The sequence below is a fragment of the Pseudonaja textilis genome, chromosome 4, assembly GCF_049901715.1.
Source record: "Pseudonaja textilis isolate UNSWEBS1 chromosome 4, rPseTex1.2, whole genome shotgun sequence".
Lineage (NCBI taxonomy): Eukaryota > Metazoa > Chordata > Lepidosauria > Squamata > Elapidae > Pseudonaja > Pseudonaja textilis.
In genome coordinates, this window is record NC_141993.1 from 58,051,258 (window position 1) to 58,075,993 (window position 24,736).

At 39.1% G+C, this 24,736-nt stretch overlaps 1 protein-coding gene across 2 annotated transcripts in view; it reads right to left on the reverse strand.

Annotated features, from left to right (window-relative positions):
* Positions 1-22,885, reverse strand: part of LOC113436827 (glypican-5-like) — a 358,073-nt gene extending 335,188 nt beyond the window's left edge. For both annotated transcript variants that reach the window (XM_087933156.1, XM_026701472.2), the window contains exon 1: positions 22,555-22,885. In XM_087933156.1, coding sequence (XP_087789282.1) covers positions 22,555-22,747 — 193 coding nt within the window. In that variant the 5' untranslated portion in view covers positions 22,748-22,885. The remainder of the gene's footprint in view (positions 1-22,554) is intronic.
* Between the last annotated feature and the right edge of the window lie 1,851 nt (positions 22,886-24,736).

Genomic DNA, 24,736 nt, shown 5'->3' on the forward strand with positions numbered 1-24,736 from the left:
AAACTGGATATCAAAGTAAATGGTGCAAATAAGCAAGAGAAGGCAAAGCAAAGTCAAGAAATGAGCATGTATCAGAAGGAAATTTTCAGAGAGCTATTAGAAGAATGTGCAAATCTATTACATATACTCTTGAATTCACATGCACACACACACACACACAGATACATGTATACACACACACACACACACACATAAGTGAAATACTAGATATTCAAGTTAGTAAGTAAAATATTCAAGTGACATTATTGCTTCTCCTTATTGTTCATTTTTCTAACATAATTTTAAGTGCCTTTCTATATTCCAGACTTTTTTTGATGAGATATACTAATGCTACAATCATTTTATAAAAATTCTGTTTAAGATAACCAAGGGTAAATATCAATCATATTTCAAACATATTTTCCATTGTTCAATCTGTGTAGTATAACCCAAAATTTCAGCCCACTTTAATCATATATTCTTTCACTTGTTCTTCTTCTGTTTTAACATTTTAGCATTTCTATTTATATATTTTAGCAATTACATGTTCATCATTTATTTTTGCTGATACCAGGATTGAAAATTATATTTTTTGCCTTTGCTTATAGATAAGAGATGGAATATTTGAGTGAAGAGATATTATTTGTAACCTTATGGGGGTGAAGAGTTACTAATTTGTCTATACTTGTAATGAAAGTTGGAAGTCACTTCTTTATATATTTCTTTTTCTTTATCATATTCTTTCTCTTCTTTCTTTTCCCAGTTACCTGCACATTTTATTCTTTCTTGCTATTCATTTTTCTTTCTTTAAGTTTAGTTTGTATTAATTTTTAGTATTGCAGTCAAGTTTATATATATATATATATATATATATATATATATATATATATATATATATATATATATATATATATATATATATATATATATATATTTGTTTTCTGAGGTTCTCGCGGTATTTGTATGTGGATCTTTGGTTGTTCGGGTTTTCTCCCGCGTAAGATTCAAGTATCTAGGCAACGTTTCGATGAAGTCTCATTCATCATCTTCAGGCTTCTGTCTCCGGCTCTGTGCTTCTCAGAGTAATGTGAGATTGCAGCTGCTTCCTCCTTTTAACTGCCAGTGGGGGTGGGACTTGATTGGGTGGGGGCTTGGCTGTGTTCTGTGATTGGGTGGGGGTTAGCCGTGTTCTGATTGGTTGGAGGCGTGTTCTGTTCAGGTGGGGGCTTGGTTGTGCTCAGGTTAGTATTAGTTGCTGGGGGATTTGAGCTGGTGAGTTGTGATCTTGCTGTTTGGCTTCTAGTACGTGGTCCTGCTGCATCTTCATAGTGGGTGTCGGTTTGCTTCATGTATGGCTCAGAGGGGTTTGAAGTGAGTAGTGATGCAGCTGCAGTGCAGCTTCTGGTCCATGGTCGTGTCTCATTTTCTGAATGGGTGGGAGTCTGTTTTCTATATGGAAGTGTGGTGGTGGCATCTTGTGTGGCTCTCATGGGTGTGGGTCTGGTGTCCTTCTTCATGTTGGGTACTCGTCTGTTCATGAGGGCGGGTTTCCAAATGGCTGGAAGGCGGGAGGTGTCATCTCGTTTGTTCATGCTGTGTGGGCGTTTTTCTATCTCTATGGCTTCTCTGATTATTCTGCTGTTGAAGTGTTCGGTTTTAGCGATAGTTCTGGTATTTTTAAAATCAATTTCATGTCCTGTGGCTTTGAGGTGTTGGACCAGGGAAGAGGTCGTTTCTTCTTTTTTGATTGAGTTCTTATGTTCTTCAATGCGTGCACTTATTCTTCTGTTAGTTTGTCCAATGTATGTGGTAGGGCAGGCAGTGCAGGGGATTTCGTATACTCCTTGGTTTTCTAATTCGATTTTGTCTTTGGGGTTTCTTAGGATGGTGGATATTTTTCTGTTTGTGCAGAATGCTGTTTTGATGTTGTGTTTTTGGAGGATCTTGCTAATTTTGTCTGTAGTGCCTTTTATATATGGGAGGAGGGCTTTGCCGTTTTCTTGTTCTCTGTCTTGGATTTTGGTTGGGGTTTCTCCTAGACCAAATCAACAAAGATCTCCTCACACTCCACCTCAGACTCAGCAACAAGATTCACCCTCTACTTTGGGACAAATCCAAACAACTCGCTGTCTGGAGAGCCGAAACACAGACCACCCTCAAGACAGACACTCACACCAACAAACTCAGGAAACTACAACAATGCCAGAAACCAACTCCCCCCCCACAGCCACACATGAAACAAACATTGCACAACATCTCAGACAAGATCCTCACTGAAGCTGAAACCAAGGTCCTTTCAAAAGGATTCAACTTTGCTGTCGCTCCCAAACACATCCCCACAGAAACCATCATATGCGGAGTTGAAACCAGCCTGACCAAAACCAACCCTGATGATGCTAACAAAATCAGACTCGAAATCACCAACATCCTCTGCACTAGCAAACCACCCAAAAGCAACTTATCCAAAGAAGAACAAACTGCACTACTTAACCTGAAAGAAGACACCAGCATAATAATCCTACCAGCAGACAAGGGCAACGCGACAGTGGTTATGAACACATCTGACTACCAAACCAAGCTAACCAACCTACTCCAAGACCCCACATACAAACCCCTAAAGACAGACCCCACCACCTACCTAGAAAAACTACCAAATCCAAAATAAAAGCCTCCCCCATCAGTGAAGAAATCCAGCAAGGAATCATACCCAGAGAAAAATCATCCAGATGCCCCAAGCTTTATGGTCTCCCCAAAATACACAAAGAAGGAACCCCACTCAGACCAATAGTCAGCTCCATAGGCTCACCTCTACAAAACCTGGCCAAATTCCTCGCCAAACAACTACAACCCTATGCAGAATCCATCAACTCACACGTAAGAAACTCATTCCAGTTCATCGAGATCATAAAGAAACAAAACTTACAACCTAGCGACCTACTAGTAAGCTTCGATGTCATATCCCTCTTCACCCAAGTGCCAATAAAAGAAGCCTTGACAGCCATCCAAAACAAATACAACCCCCAAGCACATCCTAGATCTAACCAACCACTGCCTATCCAATACATACTTCACCTACAATGGACAAAAATACAAACAAATAGAAGGAGCACCCATGGGATCACCCCTCTCACCTGTCATCGCAAACCTCTACATGGAACACTTTGAAACACAAGCTCTAGAAAAATACGACCACAAACCCAAACTCTGGCTCAGATACGTAGATGACACCTTCATAATCTGGCCACACGGGAAAGAAAAAACTGAACAACTTCCTCACATACCTCAACAGCCTACACCCCAAAATACAATTCACCATGGAAACAGAAGCCAACAATCAACTTCCCTTCCTAGATGTCTTGGTATACAAAAGATCCAATGGCTCCCTAGGACACACCATCTACCAGAAGAAAACACATACTAACCGCTATCTACATGCACTCTCACACCACCACCCAGCACAGATCAATTCCGTAGCCAAGACACTCATCTCCAGAACAAAAGGCTTAGCCGATGAACAACACCAAAAAACCGAACTACACACTCTCACCAACGATTTCTTACAGCCAATGGATTCCAAAGAAAGAAGATTACCCACCTAATCCAAAAAGAAACCCCAACCAAAATCCAAGACAGAGAACAAGAAAACGGCAAAGCCCTCCTCCCATATATAAAAGGCACTACAGACAAAATTAGCAAGATCCTCCAAAAACACAACATCAAAACAGCATTCTGCACAAACAGAAAAATATCCACCATCCTAAGAAACCCCAAAGACAAAATCGAATTAGAAAACCAAGGAGTATACGAAATCCCCTGCACTGCCTGCCCTACCACATACATTGGACAAACTAACAGAAGAATAAGTGCACGCATTGAAGAACATAAGAACTCAATCAAAAAGAAGAAACGACCTCTTCCCTGGTCCAACACCTCAAAGCCACAGGACATGAAATTGATTTTAAAAATACCAGAACTATCGCCCAAACCGAACACTTCAACAGCAGAATAATCAGAGAAGCCATAGAGATAGAAAAACGCCCACACAGCATGAACAAACGAGATGACACCTCCCGCCTTCCAGCCATTTGGAAACCCGCCCTCATGAACAGACGCAGTACCCAACATGAAGAAGGACACCAGACCCACACCCATGAGAGCCACACAAGATGCCACCACCACACTTCCATATAGAAAACAGACTCCCACCCATTCAGAAAATGAGACATGACCATGGACCAGAAGCTGCACTGCAGCTGCATCACTACTCACTTCAAACCCCTCTGAGCCATACATGAAGCAAACCGACACCCACTATGAAGATGCAGCAGGACCACGTACTAGAAGCCAAACAGCAAGATCACAACTCACCAGCTCAAATCCCCCAGCAACTAATACTAACCTGAGCACAACCAAGCCCCCACCTGAACAGAACACGCCTCCAACCAATCAGAACACAGCTAACCCCCACCCAATCAGAACACAGCCAAGCCCCCACCCAATCAAGTCCCACCCCACTGGCAGTTAAAGGAGGAAGCAGCTGCAATCCACATTACTCTGAGAAGCACAGAGCCGGAGACAGAAGCCTGAAGATGATGAATGAGACTTCATCGAAACGTTGCCTAGATACTTGAATCTTACGCTGGAGAAAACCCGAACAACCAAAGATCCATATATATATATATATATTTTTTTCTGAGGTTCTCGGGTATTTGTATGTGGATCTTTGGTTGTTCAGGTTTTCTCCCGCGTAAGATTCAAAGTATCTAGGCAACGTTTCGATGAAGTCTCATTCATCATCTTCAGGCTTCTGTCCTCGGCTCTTGCTTCTCAGAGTGAGGTGAGATTGCAGCTGCTTCTTCCTTTTAACTGCTAGTGGGGGTAGGACTTGATTGGGTGGGGGCTTATATGTGTGTGTGTGTGTGTGTATATAATATAGAATAGAATAGAATAGAATAGAATAGAATAGAATAGAATAGAATAGAATAGAATAGAACAGAATTCTTTATTGGCCAAACAAGAAATTTGTCTTGGTGCAAATGCTCTCAGTATACATAAAAGAAAAGATACATTCGTCATATAATCATCATAATTTTTTTCACCAAAGACAACATATTTCTTGCAAAATACTTTTCATTAACTGGCAACATTCATATATTGCATTGAGGAAAACTACTTTCATTAATGTCAAACATTGATATCAAATTGCTCATTAGTCTGAAAAGCCTGGAATGTCAAATTAGTACTCCTGTCAACTACATGAAGATGTTGCTATGTCTCTGTTGACTCTTGTAATGAAAAAATTATATATAAACCAAAATCTGCTTTATATCTTTTGCGAATTCTTTCTAACTATATCAGGCTTAAGCTCAGAAATGAGACTATGAGATCCAATTCAGTCCAATCCTTTATTTGTTTACACCTAATAGACAATCTTGTCAAACTAAAGCTACAGCTTTCTAATCTACTGGATATATCCTGAGATATTCTAGGCTGCAGTTATCATAAACTTTTTCCCACTCCCCCTTCCAGCTCAGGATAGCACAATCTCTTAATCCAGATCTCCTTCTGGGAAAGTTCTGAGTTGTCAAAATTTTCTCCCACTGCTGCTGCAGAGCACATTCCATTACAATGTTAGATAGCATAACAGATACCATTTCATTGAATCAAAGCAATATATTATCAAATTAATCTTTCTGGGTCTTATTGATTTTTCAAACATGTCAAGAACCTAAACCTGATGTGATTAATCTGTGACATCACTAGGAGTTATAAAAACAGGCTATGCCTGACTGTTAAATTAGGAGGTATTTGGCCTAATGTAAAAAGATATTATGAGTACTTTTTTGAGAAACAACTATGTTAGAAAGATAGTACTTGTCCACTTTCTATTTTTTCATTTGACAAAATGAAATAATGAACTTATAATGTCTGGAAACCTATAATGCTTCATCAGTTTTCACAGAAATAAATAGGGAACTTCTAGAGTTGTTTTGAATAAAAATAGTTCTTTACAGGTACATTCTGCATAGTCTTTTAATCTATATATCACTCTTTGGCCCCTTGTTCATTTATGTTGGTTTTCTAGTAGCCATTTTCAAATCTTTTAGACTGGATACCTCCCAACTTACAATCTTTCTACTTACGTTTGCTTTTTACTGTTTTCCTGTACAGTCTATTAGACAAGTTTCTGGGTCAGATGTGACCTGGTTGCCATAACAGTAAGTGCTTTAGTCCTAAATAAATTGCCCAAGATGTTCTATTTGTAAAATATCTTAAATTTACTTTTACTTTCCTTTTCAGAGTGCAATTAACTATCTCTATGAAATGAACTTTAGTTCACTATCGCTAACAAAGTGATAAACACTAACATTCTGAAAGTTTCTTCATAGAAATGTTTAAGATTTCTGCACCTGTGTGTTTAATTTTCAGAACAACACCTACTTTGGAAAGGCAGCAGCTACCTTTTTTATTAACTTTTCAGATAATTGGACCTATTTAATAGTACACATATGGCCAATAAAATTAATTTTATTCCTTTGATTTTCTTTGGAAAATGTTGAAATATGTATAAGATCCATCTTCCATAGCTGGTCCTGATTTTATTGTTTTAATTCTAGGGAAAGTGACCTTTGCAGGATTAGGTAGTGTATCAGTTCCATGAATAACTTTTTATCATCTTTTCTGGCCTCTTGAAATAAGAGAATTTGTATCCCATATAATGTAATAAATGTTCTTTCAAATGTCCTTATATTGCAACATATTAAAAGACTGGGGAAAAATAACACATCAATTTAAAAATTGATAATGTAATTTATTTATTTAATTTATTAAATACATAGAGTCATATGATATTGGGGGAAAGTGTCTCATCATCTTCAGAACAAGACTGTGACACTTCTATCATATGCGCTTGCTTTCTGGCTGGTCCATGAATCAATCCTGATCCATGAATCAATCCTGCAGTCACAAACAGGCCTGTTTTCACTTGAATTATATAACTCACATCACAATAAAATTGGTGTAACTTCTCTGTTAAAATAGAATCATAGCTGCATTCCAGATCTCAAATATTCCCAGAAGATTTCTGATAGTAGCAGTCATCACAGTAATATGAACAGGGTTTCCTTCAAAGATAGTGTTAATTCAGATGTCAAAAGATAAATCAAATCTTTTAGGTTGAATTCAGCCACTGGTATTTACAATCAAGAAGTACAAGCCATTTACTCACTTGCCAGAGGTCCTTTGCTGAAATATATAAGGAGTCTGTTCAACATTTCACAGTTTATTGTGCGATATTGCTTCTATTTTCCTCTGTTCCTCATCAGCTTCATCAGAATTGCAATGTTGCTTATGAGAACCAAAGATTACACTGAAGAAGTAATTTTCATGATCAAAACCGCAATGAACTCAACAGAAATAAACTTTTATTAGAGCTTTCTTTATTACAAAAGCACTCAAAATAGGGTTTGCTTCAATATATAGGTTTTCAATATGGTCATGCTCTAGGTCTTAATTGATTAGGCTGATTGTTGCTTAGGAAAATTATTTGACTAGAGAGATTACTGCAATTGATTGATTGGTGTAATATTGGCTATACTGATTACCCAAAATTGTTCCATTAATTAATTTAATCAACATACCATCTTAACAAACCTACCATACCAAGAAAAAAATCCAATGCCAAACCACAACCTAAAGAGAAAGTAATCCCCACCAATGAACCACAAGACTCCTGCACATGCCTTAAATGCTACATAACTCTAAAGGATAATGAAAACTCCATCAAATGTTCTCTATGTAACAAACACGCTCATCATGACTGCTTGGGATTACCCGAGCAAATGATTCAATACCTAGAATCATGCAATGAGTTTCCATATCTCTGCAAATCATGCAGACCCTAACTGGATCTGTTGGAAAGAGTTGATACCATTGAAAGACAAATAACATCCGTTGACACCATAGTAGCATCCCTGGATGCTTTAAAAGAAAGATTATCCAACCTTGAAAAAAAAAGACACAACGCAAAAACCTGAACATCCAATAGCTACAAACCACATCTCTAGCCAACAACCACAACCCAATCCACAAAAAAACATAAGCCAGACAAATAATGATATCCCAATCCTCATCAGAGAAGCTGTTGAGCGTGAACAGAAACGTCCAAACGCCATCTTATTTGGTCTAGAGGACATCAATGATAATGATGACATCACAACTGTACGAAACATCATCAGTGATTATCAAGCATCAACCATCTCCCCTGATGAAATACTTGACATTTCCCACATTGCCCAAGAGCTCAAAAATAGAGATGGCTCTGTGGCCCCACGCTTCTGCAGGGTCATTTGCAAAAATGAATCAAGCAAATGTAAATTCATTTACACTCACATTCATTTACATTCACTCGCCAAAACCAACACCAGCCACAAGAACCTCCGTTGTCGCCCTGACCTAACCATACAGTAAAGTGCCCACTTCTGTGTACTCTGCACTGAACTCAACAAACGTCTAGACAATGGAGAGAAGGACCTGTACATTGACTACCATGCTGACTGTATCAAAAGTAAGTCACACAACCCGCAACTCAGCTTTAACCTTCAACCACAACCCTACCTCAACCAATCCACCATCACCCAAGACTAAGCATGCACGCCCCTAACTACCTCAATTCCAACTACTGCTGGCCTTAAATGCAAGCTACTCAATGCAAGAAGCCTTGCAAATAAAATACCTGAATTTCTCCTCTTACTAAATATGGCTAAATTCGACATTATATTTGTCTGTAAAACATGGCTCAATGCATCTCTCTCTGACTCCATTACCACAGTTAGAGACTATCGTGTTTACTGATCAGATCATGAAATTCATAGAGGAGGTGATGTTGCTATCTTCTATAAAAAGTCCTTACATCTAAAAAATATCCAAGTTACCCAGGAGCTTGCTCTTCCTGAGACCATCATCTGTGAACTATCCTTAAATATCACATTTCGATTCTTACTATGTTATAGAGCACCTGATTATGACATCGAACATGTAAACAAGCTAAATACACTACTAACATGGGCAGCATCCTACCCACACGCTTTTATCTTTCTTGGTGACTTCAATCTACCTCATATTGACTGGACCCTAAATGAATGTACAACTGAACCCATACATGCAACCTTCTACAATGCTGTTACAAATCTGGGACTGGAACAACTAGTAACCAACAACATTAGACTAAACAACTGCCTCGATCTCATCTTCTGCAATAGTTTGAATTTAATTTACGGAATACAAACTAAAGAACCCTTTTCCAGCAGTGACCACAATATGATTGACTTTTGTCTCAACATACGCCCACACAAAAATCATCACAATAACGTAATCCCAATTATAACTTCAAAAAAGGCAACTATGATCTTATAGACAACAATCTCTCATCCCTTGATTGGCAATTTCTATTCACTGGATGCAATACTGTTGAAGACCCATTCTAATATATTTTTACTTGAAGTTAAAAGAATTATCAAACTATATGTACCAATAACAACTCCAAAAACCAGAAAAAACAGATTACCCATAACAATACGGAATCTTCAATCCAAAAAGAGATCACTCTGGCGGAAAAACAAATCTGGTCACGTTGCCAACTTCAAAAGCTGATACAAAAATTTATGCCACCAGATAAAGACTGAATGCACCAATTATCACATTAAACAAGAGGAAAACCTTCTACATGCCAATTCCACCCACAATTTTTACAATTTTGTAAACAACAAACTAAAAGACTCAAGGTCCACCCCTGATAGGACCTAATGGTAAAGACTGCAACAATGATTCTATTAAAGCCAACCTCTTTAACACATTCTTTGGCTCAATATTTGTAAACAGTAATGGATCATGCCCAGTATTTCCTAGTTGAACCACAGACAACTACAGTGATCCAATACATATCAACTTGACAGAAGACAATGTTGAAAAAGCACTACACAGTCTAAAACCATCTCTATCTATTGGACCGGATGGAATATGTGCCTACTTCTTAAAACAGCTATCTACTGCCATAGCCGAACCTCTAACCATAATCTTTGAAAAACCTTTCCAGACCAGCTCCTTGCCTAACCTATGGTCACAAGCCATGGTCATCCCCATTTTCAAAAAGGGAGACCCCAGCCTAGTTGAAAATTACAGACCAATCTCCTTTGCTGCGTCACCTGTAAAGTCATGGAATCATTTATTAACCAATCCATTATCCTCCACTTAGAGACAAACATCCTACTCTCCAATAAACAATTTGGTTTCAGGAAAAAACTATCCTCTAATCTGCAACTCTTACACTGCAAAAACATATGGACTACACAACTCAATCAGGGCAAAGCAATAGACACAATCTACATAGACTTCTATAAAGCCTTTGATTCAGTGGTACACGACAAACTACTCCTAAAACTAAAATCTTATGGTATCTCTGGACAACTGCATAACTGGATAGAAGCATTCCTGTCAAACAGACAACAAATGGTCAAAATTGGGAGTGTCCTATCAAATTCTATACTTGTCAATAGTGGTGTCCCCCAAGGCAGTGTTCTAGGACCAACTCTCTTCATACTCTACATAAATGACCTCTGTGATCATATTAAGAGCAACTGTGTTCTTTTCGCTGATAATGTAAAGCTGTTCAATACCACAGACAATACTGCTACCCTTCAAAACGATCTTGACTATGTATCAGAATGGTCAAACAAATGGCAACTTCAAATCTCAACAAATAAATGCTTTGTCTTACATATTGGCAAAAAAAATCAGAAAATAAAATACAAGCTGAATAGTCAAGATCTTGTTGATGATCCAAGCTCTGTAAAGGACCTTGGAATACTCATCTCTAATGATCTAAGTGCTAGAGCCCACTGTAACTACATAGCCAAAAAGGCATTAAGAGTTGTTAACCTAATCCTACTCTGGTAATATCACACTACTAACTACAGCATACAAAACATTTGCTAGACCAATACTCGAATACAGCTCATTGGTCTGGAACCCACGTTATGTATCTGATATTAGCACAGTTGAGAAAGTCCAGAAATATTTCACAAGAAGAGTTCTCCACTCCTCTACTTGCTGTAGAATACCACCAGACTTGAAATTCTAGACCTAGAAAACCTTGAATTATGCCGTCTTCAGTCTGATCTAAGTATAGTATATAAAATCATACATTGCAATGTCCTACCTGTCAATGAATACTTCATCTTCAACCATAACAACAGAAGAGCACACAATAGATATAAACTCAAGGTTAACCGCACCAAACTTGATTGCAGGAAATACGACTTCAGCAACAGAGTGGTCAATGTCTGGAATACTCTACCTGACTCTTTAGTTTCTTCCCCAAACACCAAAAACTTTAATCTTAGACTGTCTACTATTGACCTCACCCCTTTCCTAAGAGGTCTGTAGGGGCGTGCATAAGCGCACCACGTTCCGTGCCTACCGTTCCGTGTTCTATTGTTTCTTTTATTTTTCTTATATGTACCCATTTCATGTATTCATAACTATGTATATACTTATACCTATTATCTTGTAAGCAATTGACAAATCAAATAAATAAATAAAATAGGTGACACGAGGTCATTGCAAGTGAAGGGTTATATTAATCATGAGCTTTAGGACTTCAGCATTTCTTGATGGGATTATGTAATATGTCATATCTGGTACAGCAATGTAACATTTCATATATGACAGGGATTGTCACCCAACACTGAGTTTTGATTGTTTACTTTGATGAAATCACTAATTAAAACTGCTCGTAACCCATTATAAATTAGTGTATGTTCTAACAACTAATAGGTGGAAATAGTATGAACTTCAGTAACTGTAGAGGGACAGAAAACAAAACTGTTTTGTTAACAAGAGAGCAACAGTATAGATTTGTTTATAGGGTTTTATATGAGAAACAAGGCAGAGGAGAACTAAAGAATCATTGATACTATCATAGAGGACCAATATCTATTTCTTATGCCAAAGCTGGCACAACATATAACAAAAAGCATGCATTTTTCCCATATCTCAAAATAGGATAAATACAGTATGTGCTTCAAGCAATCTATTAATAAAAAGGAATAATTATAATATTTTCTGTCAAAAAAGCAAATGTTGAGTGAATTTGAATCCAATTTCTCTCATCATGAAGTATTAAGCAACTTTTGCTATGGACAATTATGAGAAACAAAGAAAAAGATGGATTGCTCATTTCTTAGTTTGCTGTGTGATTTAGCCCTAAAATCAAAAGGTTAAGTTCTGAACTTTAAATCATCTTCTGATCTGGAATCCCCTTTTTCTAATTTCCATAGTAATGAATCCTCTGAGACCACCCCTTTCTGCTGACATAACATTTAGGGGTGTGCAAAGCAATCAAAAGGAGTGTTTCACAAATCCTATTAGCACAAGCAAAGCATCTCTCCTTGGAGTAACCACCTCTTTTGACAGGATGACAGAACTGCTTCAAAGGCTTTCCTCCACTGTCTGGACATGTGTATACAAATGTAGAAATGACCCACTGCCAATACCAGCAGAAATGTTGCCTATGCATGCACATACATACAAGCTAGACAATATTGAAAGCAGCCAAGCAAGAAGGAACCCTTCACTCAAACAGTGAGGTTTGCAAAGCATCTTTTATGATTTCATTGTATTGTGCAATACAATCTACAAGAGTAGATACCCTACTCTTATGCAAGAGTAGGGTATCTTTTGCATTTCAGAAGCTTCCATATGTGCCTTACAAAATACATCAGACTGTTTAACAATTTGAAGAAAAGTCCTTGATTCATGCTTCCACGTGTTGCAAAGCACCAGCCTTGATGCTTTATATATCCTTATGAAAATGCTGTAATGTCCTAACATTGGGTAGGAAGTTACAAACGACAATCAGGGCTGGGCTCTCATCTGAATACATCAAACAGGAAGGGAAATTATATAAACTATAATGCTATGGAAATACTATGACAACTTGAGCAAGGGAAAGATATTTTCAGTACAAAAAAGCCCCACAGGCTAAATCTGATACAGTTAATCAAAGTCCTGAAATGACAAGGCCATGCTCCTATGATATTATAGGAACTCATCAAGAAAAGTAGCAGTTGTTCTATTTTATTCCAAGGTAATAAAAAGTTCATCTGCATGTGGTGAAATTATTTTATGCATTTTTAAGTTCACAGACAATCTTTATCTAAGAATAGACACTAATCTAATGTTATAGGCATATATGTATTATGTAATTTCCTGTAATGCTGCTGCTGTAGAACAAGACTGAAAAGAGCTTACATCATAAAAATCACCATTTTTTATACTGAGTGGCAGTGGTGGGATTCAAATTTTTTTACTACCGGTTCTGTGGGCATGGCTTGGTGGGCGTGGCAGGGGAAGGTTACTGCAAAATCCCATTCCCACCCCACTAATCTGCTTTCCAGCTATGCTCTCCTGTGCAGGACAACAAAAGAAGACCCAGCTGATCAGCTGGGACTTGGGAGACAGAGAATAGATGGAGGTGGGGCCAGTCAGAGGTGGTATTTACAGGTTCTCTGAACTACTCAAAATTTCCGCCACCAGTTCTCCAGAACTGGTCAGAACCTACTGAATACCACCTCTGTTGAGTGGAGAGTTTAAGTGTTATAGAAATCAGCATTAGCTTTGATTGGGAAGATTGCTGTTTCTGATTGTGGAGGAATCAAGAGTTAGAGGGCTCCCTCTTTCAATGGGAAACAGATTTAAAACAGCTCTCCCTTCTCTTTAATCGGAGAACACGTACCATAAACTGGATTAGAAACCCAGTGCAGGTGAAACAGTGGAGTTGAACCTGGAAAACTGCAGAGTTACTAGGGAAAAGCCTCTGGTTCAAAGATAAGCACTAAGTGGCAGATTCAGAACCCAAGGAAGGGCAATCCTTGGAGGTGTTATCTAACAGACAAGACATGCTGAAAGAGCCAAAAATAATCCCGCTGCAGCAGCCCAGGCATGGAATTTTACAAACTAACTCCAGGTCTAGAAGACTATGAATGGTGAGAAGAAAGGTTCCATATATGTCAGGAGAGTAGAAGTAAAAGGTTTTTCAAATGTAAATGGACTGAGTTTGGCCATAAGAGCTGAAGACTTGGGGAAATAAGAAAGTATCCAAGAATTAGGGAATAGTCAGGATAGATAATTATAAATTTGTGGCTAGGAGTAAAAATGTACAGTAGAGAAGAATTATAAACTTCTATAAAAGCAATACAAAGACTCTAGATTAAGACAGATGGGAATAATTGAATAGGAAATAAAGAAGACACAAACATACAGTTAATATTAAGTCAGGAGGAGAACTTTAGTTTTATTCAGTAAAGCAAGCCACAGTGAGTCAAAAACAAATCTAAGCTTTTATGTCTGTCATCTATACTAGATTAACAAAAAAAACCCACTAATACTGAGATTTCTGTTTTATTATTTTATTTTTTTAAACTACCTAATAGCAAAAGTTGTCTGAGTAGTTTGCAATAAAACACATATAAAATCAATGCAATCTGAATCAAAATAGAAGGAAGGCAAAAAGAAAAACACTGTAAACAACATCAGTCATTTAAAAACCTATTAACAGCAGTCATTTACAAGCCTATTAAAAAGTCTGGAAAATATAAAAGTCTTCACATGGCATCAAAATGATGCTGATATGAATACCAGTCAAGCCACCATAGAAAAACTCTGATCCTTATAGAGAGCCTTCACTTCCTTTGTACAATTCTCATCTTCTCATTAGCACTATGTACTACTTGGCCACCAGGCTACAACTCCCAGCTGTAACTGAGCAAGTCCATGACTTTCCTGCATCCAACTTCAAAATTAACATAAAAGAGGACACTGAGGCAGCAGTCTCGATTGTGACAAGAGCATCAGCAGACATATCTTTTACAAAGCTACAGGATGGACAGGGATCACTTGCTTCCTTAGATGTGAATGCTTTCTCAGTGAAGATGTTCAAAACATTCAAATCCTCAATAACATTCTGAACCCCTAACAACTTTCCATAAAAATCACAGTATCACCCAGAACAAGAGCAAGTACCAACTGCTTCAGAATATATTTCAAAAATGCTTCTGCCAGATTACATACTTTCAGAATTTGAAGGATCAGCACTTAACCTGTGAACTCAAACAAGGGCAGTGGATGGATTTCATAAGTATTATTCTTTGCAACTGTATTCACAAACGCATTTAATACAACATATACTGATACACACAAATGCACTGATTGTGCTGTCCAGACAGTTTAGAGTTAATGGGATTTGGGATAGTTAGTTAGGATTTGAGAGCTGTCCCCTTAAGGGAATGCATCATGGTAAATGTAGTGAAGATATCCTGGGAAATGTAGTCCATGTCATGCGGTCACATCTGTAATCCTGATTGGTCACTAAATTGACCCTTGTTGGGTTGGGGGAGGCTCCCTCACTCTTGCCTGAAGCCATTACCATGCAGCTGCTTCAATCATCATCATCATGGGGGATGAGAGTTTATTATCTTCCTACACTACAAAGCAGATATGCAAAGGATTGGACATTAAGAAAAACCTCATCATAATTTTGAGTTGATAAGGATGCCTGATGAACCAATACAAGAGACTTTGTATGGATGCTTTGCGGAGTTTATCTGTCTGCCTTTGTACAATATTTGTACAGGATAGGCAGAATACTGATGCTATTTGAATGTTTAGTCATTCTGAGTATTCCAGATAATAGTCTGGTCCTGAAATAAAAGTACAAGTCATTTCCCCAGAAATTCCCTTCTTACTCCGATGGATGCTATGTATTTTCCTCAATGCTGGATCCTTTGTCAGAGGCCTGGAAGTTTGAGACTTGTGTGCAGTTATCTTAGTTCTTCTCACAAAAGCACTTTTTTGGACAGAGAGCTCTACTGTTGATCTGAATTTACTGGAACACTTTCCTAGCTTTTATGACTCACAGCTTCAAGTGTTCTTACTACAGTTAGGACCAGTTTGGGCTTTACTTTCAGCAACTTCTCTAATTCCTCCTTCAGGACCTTGCACTTTTCCAGCTCTTTATATTCCTTCCTGATGGTGCTATCACTTGGCACCAGTACATCTACCATCACCACTGTCTTCTGCTTTTTGTCTACTGCCATGATGTCTGGTTGATTGGCCAGTACTTGCCTGCAGCATGGATCTGGAAATCCCACAGGATCTTAGCCCTGTTATTCTCCACAATCTTGGATGGAATCTTCCATCTGGACTTCTGAGGGCCTACCCCATATATTTGCAGATGTCCCTGTACACAATGCCAGCTACTTGATTGTGCCACTCAATATATGCTGTTCCTGCCTGCAACTTAAATCCTACCATTATGTGTTGGATTACCTCTGAGGCCTCTCTGCACAGTCTGCACCTTGGCCTAGTGTGCTAGACTCTTGCTTCTATGGATCTAGGGCTCAGTGCCTGTTCTTGTGCTTTGAGCAGTTCCTCAGTGCTGTCTTTTAATCCAGCCCTTTCCAGCACTACCACCTCAGCTATCCCATGCAGAGTCTTGTCTTGCTACTGCACTTCGTTTGTATGATCTTCCTCCCATGTCTACTGCTGTTTTAGACATTCTCTCAGCACTGATCTTTGGGTGCCATCTTACTGATATACTCCAGGATGTGTTCTCTCTGTGTGTGTCTCTGTCTCTCTCTGTCTCTGTCAGCCTCCAAGATCTTTTCTATTGCTTTGCATCTTTCGGCTGCCATGAGTAACGGGGGGAGGGGTTGATTCTGGGAAGAGAGCTGGAGGTGTTACATTCTTGTGTTGTATAAATGAGGAGTGGGGGGGGGAGTATAAATTCCTGCTCTTAAGTTTCTATTTCCTTGCCTAGCCTTCTTTCCTTTGCGCAACTGCGAATCCTTATCAAAATATGTCAAGGTCAACGGACAGAGGCCTCATCACCACCTGAAGATGCCCACATGATCATATTCAGAACTTTTCATTGGAAGAGTCTTTTGAACTTTGGGGGGTGGGAACAATTCCATCACTTTGTATATGTGATCTGCGCGTCTAATTTCTCAGATTCAGAATTCTACCTGTAGCTTCCACTTCGAATTCCAGTAAAAGCTATCTTTCCTCTAATCTACGGAGTCTAAGTATTTCTTTCTTGGATTTTGAATGGAGCACAGACTGACATTCTCTCTCTCTCTCTCTGTCTCTCTCTCTCTCACACACACACACATACACACACATACTTACAGAATGAAATTATTGTTATGAATACTCATACTACCATATTTTTCTGCTTCGAAATAGAACTTGAATGTCAAAAATGCACTAGGACGATAGAGAATTTTGCATAGACAGGTTGCATCAGTATTATAAATATTTACAGAATAACAGCTTTGGCACCACCATGAACATTATTCTTCCTTCTTTACTGATGCCTAGTTATTCTAAACTGTTGTCTTCTTTATCTCTTTTGAGCATTTCCCAGAAGTACTCAAACAAAGAAGAGCATGAAGCCAAAATTCCAAGAAACCTAAAACCCCCACACCCTGATAAAACATCAGACCTGTAATCCTATTCACGTTTACTTAAAAGTGAATTTTATTGTAAAAAGAACCAGGGCTCGCCTCTGAACAGTTTTATTTTACCCTGGTGCAATATGAATGTTCAACAACTCTTAAGACATTTTAGAGAAGGCTTGCTCATGCAATCAAAGTGCAGCTGTTACTTAGTGGGACAGGGTGGGGTGGGATAGGGTGGGGTAAAAATATAAAAGTTATTTCATGCAGTTATTATAGATTATTCCACTATTTCACTACAGCATGGCTTTTGAAATTTTAATTGTTTGGAAGCTAGCCTTTTTCTTCACAAATCCCAGGTTCATGTCAGAGAACTACTTTCCCCTTCTCTATTATAGGTAGTTGAAGTTTATTTCTAATATAGTTAATCTTTGTATTTGCAAATTAAAGTTCCTTGATTTCTTCTTCAAAAATTTAATAAATACTCACTGAATTTTTTTAAAAGTGTATAAATTTGTGGGATTAACTTTGATTCAGTTGCCAAAAGACATTCCATACATAACTTTCATGTAGTGAGAAAAAACATTCCTACCTTCAATTTCATATGCCATAATATAAATCCAAAGACAACAGAACCATCATGATAAAACATAATATCAATTCTAACAAAAATATATTTGATAACTGTGCAATTGCACACTTGCATTAAAAGGCAAAGCTGCTATTTTTTGATGTGAAAAAGAATCAGTCAACTTTTTTACAAAATGTGCTTTACTATGGTCCACCTGTGACTGAGTTAAAACTGATGTTATAATTCTCCCACCACCACCACTTTTCATGGCTCTTGCAACAAAGTGGTCTGGATTAAATTTTTTCTTGGCACGACTCCAAGAACTCCCTAGGCTTGCAATTCAGAATCATTTGACTCTGCATTTATTTCTCCCCGCACCAAGTGATCACAACAATCTCATTTGCTGAGGCAACAGACTCATTTTTCTGTGCCCTGGGTTTTCAAGAAAGAGATTTCCTCATAGTTTGAATTAGAATGCAGATACTTGTCTGCTACAGGGTTTAGCTAACAAAAGGAACTGTGCAGAGTACTTATAACCTTTCAGGAAAACACATACTCAGTTTCAGTGCTAGTCTGCCTTTCAGTTTGTTGTTGTTAGTTGTGAAGTTGTCTCCGACCCATCGTGACCCTGTGGACAACGTTCCTCCAGGCTTTCCTGCCCTCTACCATCTTCTGGAGTCCATTTAAGCTCACACCTACTGCTTCAGTGACTCCATCCAGCCACCTCATTCTCTGTCGTCCCCTTCTTCAGTCTTCAATCTTTCCCAGGATTAGGATCTTCTCCAGTGAGTCCTTCCTTATCATTAGGTGGCCAAAGTATTTGAGTTTCATCTTCAGGATCTGGCCTTCTAAAGCAAGGGGTCTCCAACCTTGGCAACTTAAAGCCAGGTGGACTTCAACTCCCAGAATTCCCCAGCCAGCTACCTGGGGAATTCTGGGAGTTGAAGTCTGCCTGGCTTAAAGTTGCCAAGGTTGGAGACTCCTGTTCTAAAGAGCAGTCAGGCTTGGTCTCCTCTAGGACTGACAGGTTTGATTGCCTTGCAATCCAAGGGACTCACTTTACTGAGTTGCCCCATAAAACAAGAAGTGTTTCTGGAAAAATGTTTTGTACATTTACATTTGGAATTCATAAAGGGGAAAAGATAGGAGAAGCCTGTCTAAATTCCTGTTTCCCTCAAAACAGTTGATATGCTTCAAGAGGATCGAATCCTTATTTCAGCTTAAACACATTATTTGAATTTTTGTTTCTTCTTTGCTCCCCATCGGTCAAGGGTAACATAAGAGAGACATTTATGTTTTAGATAAAGCAATTAAATGATATGAAATACCTAATGACTTGAATCAGTGCATCTGTCCTTGACCCAGGCCTCACCAGTTTGTGCCAAGCGCAGCATGACTATGTCATCCATTCAGATCCTAAGGAATGTGACACCAGCCAACTGCTCCTCTTGTGTCCATGAAAAGTAGGTAATGATGGAAAGAAAAGCTATCTTCATGGAGCTGCCCATGTGAAGGGGGACTGAATGAGATAGCAGCTGCTCCTAAATCTCTCTCTCACACACACATATACACACAAACAGAAGGGAGGAGGGAGAGAGAGAGGGGCGGGGAGGTTTACTTTAGTGGAATAGACATACAATATTGGGGAGCCAAAAACAATTTCTGCCCACTCTCTAGATGGCCTAATCCTAACTGCAGCATGAGTGGGGAAAAGCAACCTGAATCAACTGCTTATGGAAGTAGCAGCTGACCTCTTCCCTCTTCTGTTGTATCCTCAGTTGTGTTTCTCATTCTGTGCCTACAGACTCAGTCATTCTCTGTGGCGGATAGACTCACCTGAAGGAAGCTCCTATAATGACTTTTCTGTCAGGCTATTAAAGGGCAATAAGGCAGGGAAAAACTGAAAAATTCCACACTTCTGTCCTATCTACAATTTGAGGGAAGATAATTGATTCTGCTTTGGTCTCCCTCCACCTTTGAATGGAATGACAGAGAGGATGCTTATAAGTCTCCATCAGTCACCTGCTCTCTCTTTTTAGCAGAAGACGTGTGAAAACTCCCATATTCATTTTGAAACTTATATTCCAAGCACATCTGGAGAACAGCTTTTCTGTTCATCCATTTTCTGTGGCCTGGAACTAAAATTGCCACACAGTGGGAGGAAAAGACACTATGCAAAGTAAGTAAATAAATAAATAAACAAATACTGCCTCTACTTTGGGGTAAAGTTAAAGGGTAAGAGAACATCTAGCAGAAATTATAGAGGTTCTTTGAAAGAAACTATGAGGTAAGAATGACTATTGTTATGGTCCAGTAAATCATAAAAAGGCACCCAAAAAGAATAGGGAGAAGTTTATCTGTTCTTTAATCTTCAGTCCACAGCAATTCTGTTTCTAGCAAGCTTGGTGAAGAACATGAGGTTTGTGAAGACCACATGTTGGTGAAGGACTGCATGCGGGTTTTCACACCCATATACCCACAAATAGTCAACACATGCAACTTTTTGGCCAAATAATATCTAGAGAATCATAAAATTCATAGAACAAGATAAACAATAAGGCAGCTGTATAACTCTATTTCACGATCAAAAGTATATTTTGGTTATATTAAATTGCATGTAAAATTTTCTTTCTCAGTGAAGAGCAAAAACACAATATAAACTATAAATGAGAAAACCTGATATGCCAGTGTGTAAAATAAAGTTTAAATAGATGGTGTTTTTAAAAGGTGTGCTATCAAAGATACTGTATACAGTATATGTAACTTAAGTAATTATGTCATCTTAAAGCAAATGGATTTTGTTAATGATTTAATTGTCTGATTCATAAGTTAGCTAGAAGTGGGACACTGAAATATAAATAAAGGTTTTTCTCAAATATTAAGAGACATTAACTTTGGGACTGTAAAAATATTGTGTAATACATGGATTTCTACTACACAAAAATAATTATATGATGTTTAAAATTAATATTAAATGCTCAGCTGCCTCAAACCACTGTTTTGCAAGCCAAGGTACCTCATCCAAAATTGCCATCATAATGCAGCCATTTCCTGTCCCACCATTTGGTGAACTCAAGTGGGGAAAAATAGTTGAATAGGGTATGAAACACTGACAAAGCTATCCATCCTTTCAAACACAAATAATATCCCACCCTTCCTTTACATAGGACTCCACCCACAACATGTTGTGGCACTTGCCCTCTGAAGGAACATACCTGTGGCATTCTGACCAATTCAACCCTTCAACCCCATAGAGAGTCTTAAAAAAACAAGTTTTTACCCCAAGTTTTCAGATAGATTGCTGCTGGTGTGCCTTTTTGGTGTGTAACATTGCCTGGGCTATGTTATTCCCTCTGTAAAGCTCTATTTTTATATTTATTGTCTCTTTTATATGTCTTGCATTGGTTTATAACCATACACTTCCCAGACTCTGTGTTGAGTTGGGAAGCCTTAGCAATCTGATTATCAACCAATCAATCAATCAATATGACTGTCTCATCCAACGCCGAGATTGTTAGCAAATATGCATGTGTACGCAAACATATTTGACTGCATAAACTCACAAGAAGCTTGGGATTTAACTGGCAAAAAGTTACTTATTCCTGCCTTCCGTTTGATTTAGAAATCAGTACAGATGCCACTGACAGCTGTACCAGCCTGTCATTCCATCCACAACCCTAACATTCTCAAATCTCTCAAACCCCACCTTTGCCCACCTAGCTTCATGTTTTTTTAACGGGGAGGGAATGAAGAAAACCCCAATCCATGCGCTGTAACTTCATAAGCCATTCCGTTTCCTTCGAAACTCCAGTCTGTACTTTATTAATTGCTCGCTCCTTCGCCCGCATTTGATTGCAACGGAGACCAATCAGGTCAACAGTCACACTCCGCTTTCGATCTTTCCTACGGACGTTCTTGCCCTGTTAATGAGGTCTCTATTCCAGTTTGCAAAGAAGGGAGAATGGTTCGGCTGAGTCCGATTCCCGCTTTGGATTACGCCTCCCCAAAGGCGACTGACCAGACGGTTTGTCCTTGCGCGAGTAACTGATTATGTTGTGTTGCACACCTGCGCTCACCCGTCGAGCCAGTACACTCAAGGTCCCTTAGCCCCGGGAACCCAAACAATGCCAGGTTTTCCAGGGTGTTATCGCGACACCCATACCCAGCCTTGTATATTAGCCTTGAAACTACTGTACCCCACGCAAGCAAAGTAAGTTGCACAAAAGATTATGATAAAGGGAGACTTTCCACTCAGGGCTGCCGCTGCCTACACCGTTTAAACTCTCGTCGTTTCCCCCTCCTGTCCCCCAGGAGCCCTAACTTAATGTCTCCGAGACCTATCCAAGAGCTGGCCGGATTGATGTTCTGCTTTGCCTTCTCTTTTCAGATCTTCGCAAGTGGGGCAGAGTACAGGAGTTAAGTGTGTTTTTAAACCGGGGAAGAGGGTGTTTTGACGAGTCTGGTGTAAGGGTGGGAAGGGGAAATTGTACTGACCAGTTGTGGGAACATCAGGAACCAGCTTGATGGGACCGATCTGCCGCATCTGAAACGCCGTCCTGACTTCGTGGCAGCTGGGATTCTTGACTCCAGAGACCCCGCTGCATAGTCCGGTGGCTGCTGTCGCTAGCAGTAAGAGCTCGAAGCGTCGCCAACACAAGAAGACTCCAGGACTGTTGTCACCGGCCATTTCCACATGCCCCAGCAGGGACACAGATAAACCAGGGGACGCCCAACACACCTCCCAAGAAACAAATCGACACGCGCACGAAATGGGGGAACAGCGAGAGAGTGAGAGAGGTGCGGCGGCGGCGAGCGTTCAAGTTGAGATGGGGGGGGTGGAAACTTGCCCTGGATAAACTTGCGAGCTGTGGGCGGGGGATTGAAAAAGGGAAGGGGAAGAAAAATGGTCCGCGGAGGTCCTCTCGAAGCCCTGATCCAGCGAAGAGCAACGTTCCAAGCTTGGAACGCTGCAACTCTTAGAACCTTCGCTTTTCCCGCGGGCGTTCGAAGAGTTGGATACCTAAAAGATCGCCAGCTGGGAAGACGCCAATGTTCGAAACATGACTTTTCCTCCTCCTCCTCCTCCTCTGCTCTTCCTCCAATGAACACGCCCGGCAGGAGGTGGTGGTGGTCCTGCAGCCCATCCCTCTTTATTCCGTAGTTGCTATGAGAAGAGCAGTCGTCCTATTTATTAGCTTATGCTATACGTTACATTTTTTCCCAATAAGGGCGTTTCTTTTAAAAATGCATTTGCATCCGTGCGGTCTCGCGCCGGGTACTTTTTCTCTGTTGCAATAGACTCCAATGCTACACCTGCGAGTACTTCGCACCCCACCCACCCCAAAATTTGCTTCCCTTTAAAAAAAAAACTTATAAAGTAACTTTTCTTTCATCAAATGAGATGTGGACTGGTAAACAAATAAAATACAGAACTATTTCTTTCTTCTGGCCTACTTCCAATACATTGTGGACAAGAGTGGAAACACTTAAGTGTAATTGTACTTCTCAATTCCACTTTGATAGTGTGAGCCCTCCTATATAAAGACTGGCGGTCCGTTGGGCAGGACTTACTAAATGTAAACTGGACAAGGTAGAAAGCAGAACTATGCCAAACAATGGATAGAAATACAGGAAATTGAGCACACATATAGATGCTAATATGGATGTATAAGGGTGGTGATGTGCAAAAAAACTACCACCTCACAGAAAAGCAGCTGCAGGGCCTTGGCAGAATTCCCTGAAGTTTTAAAACACTTTCCTTGAGATATGTAATGAAAACCTTGTTCAGCAATACTTGTTCTCAAGCCTGAAACAAAGGAACTAGCTTAAAAGTTTTGTAAGACAGCACTGTGCACACTAATAGCTTTTCTTTGTATAGAGCCTCAGTAATGTGGGAAATTTTACATGTTGACTTTCTGTCAGTTGCCAATTATTTAAGACTTGGGAGCCCTGCTATAGCACACTTATCAAATTTAATGTATGTTAACCAAAAGCAAATTTTAATTTAAAACAGAATTCCATTTTTTGCAGTTTTGGCAGTTTTCTAGCTGCCAAAGTAAGTAACACATGAATAAGATCTGCTGCTATTTAATAGTTATATTGTTAAAGCAGCGCTAGTGAAAACTATTCTGCAAAACAGACAGGAAGGATCAGAACACACTAAAGAAGAGACAGGTAACAACAGATAAGATGAAACTAAGGATGGCTCGAAATCATAAATGTTCCTGATAAAGATGTCCGTGGAGATTATTGTAATGCAGGTCATTGGTTGTCTCAAAGATACTTTTTCAAAAGGCAACTGGACTTTGTTTTAAAAAAAAAGTCCAGCTGACTTTTGAAAAAGTACCTTTGAGATATTCCTGATAAAGATAAATTGGAAATAAATAAATAAATAAATAAATAAATAAATAAATAAATAAATAAATAAATAAATACAGACTTCACCATCCTCTGTTTTACAACTGCCATACTCGGACCTTTTTTTATTCTTGAATTAAAGTGCTATCCATTCATCCTGGCATTAAGAGAGTTGCTATCTTGGGTGCCAATCCTTATGATTCTATGATTTTTGTTCCAATTTACCATTAAATGATATTGTCCGGTTTTATTTGTGTCAATTTGACTTGACTAAGAGGTCTCCAAATGATGGGGAAAACATTCATTGATCAGCAGATTA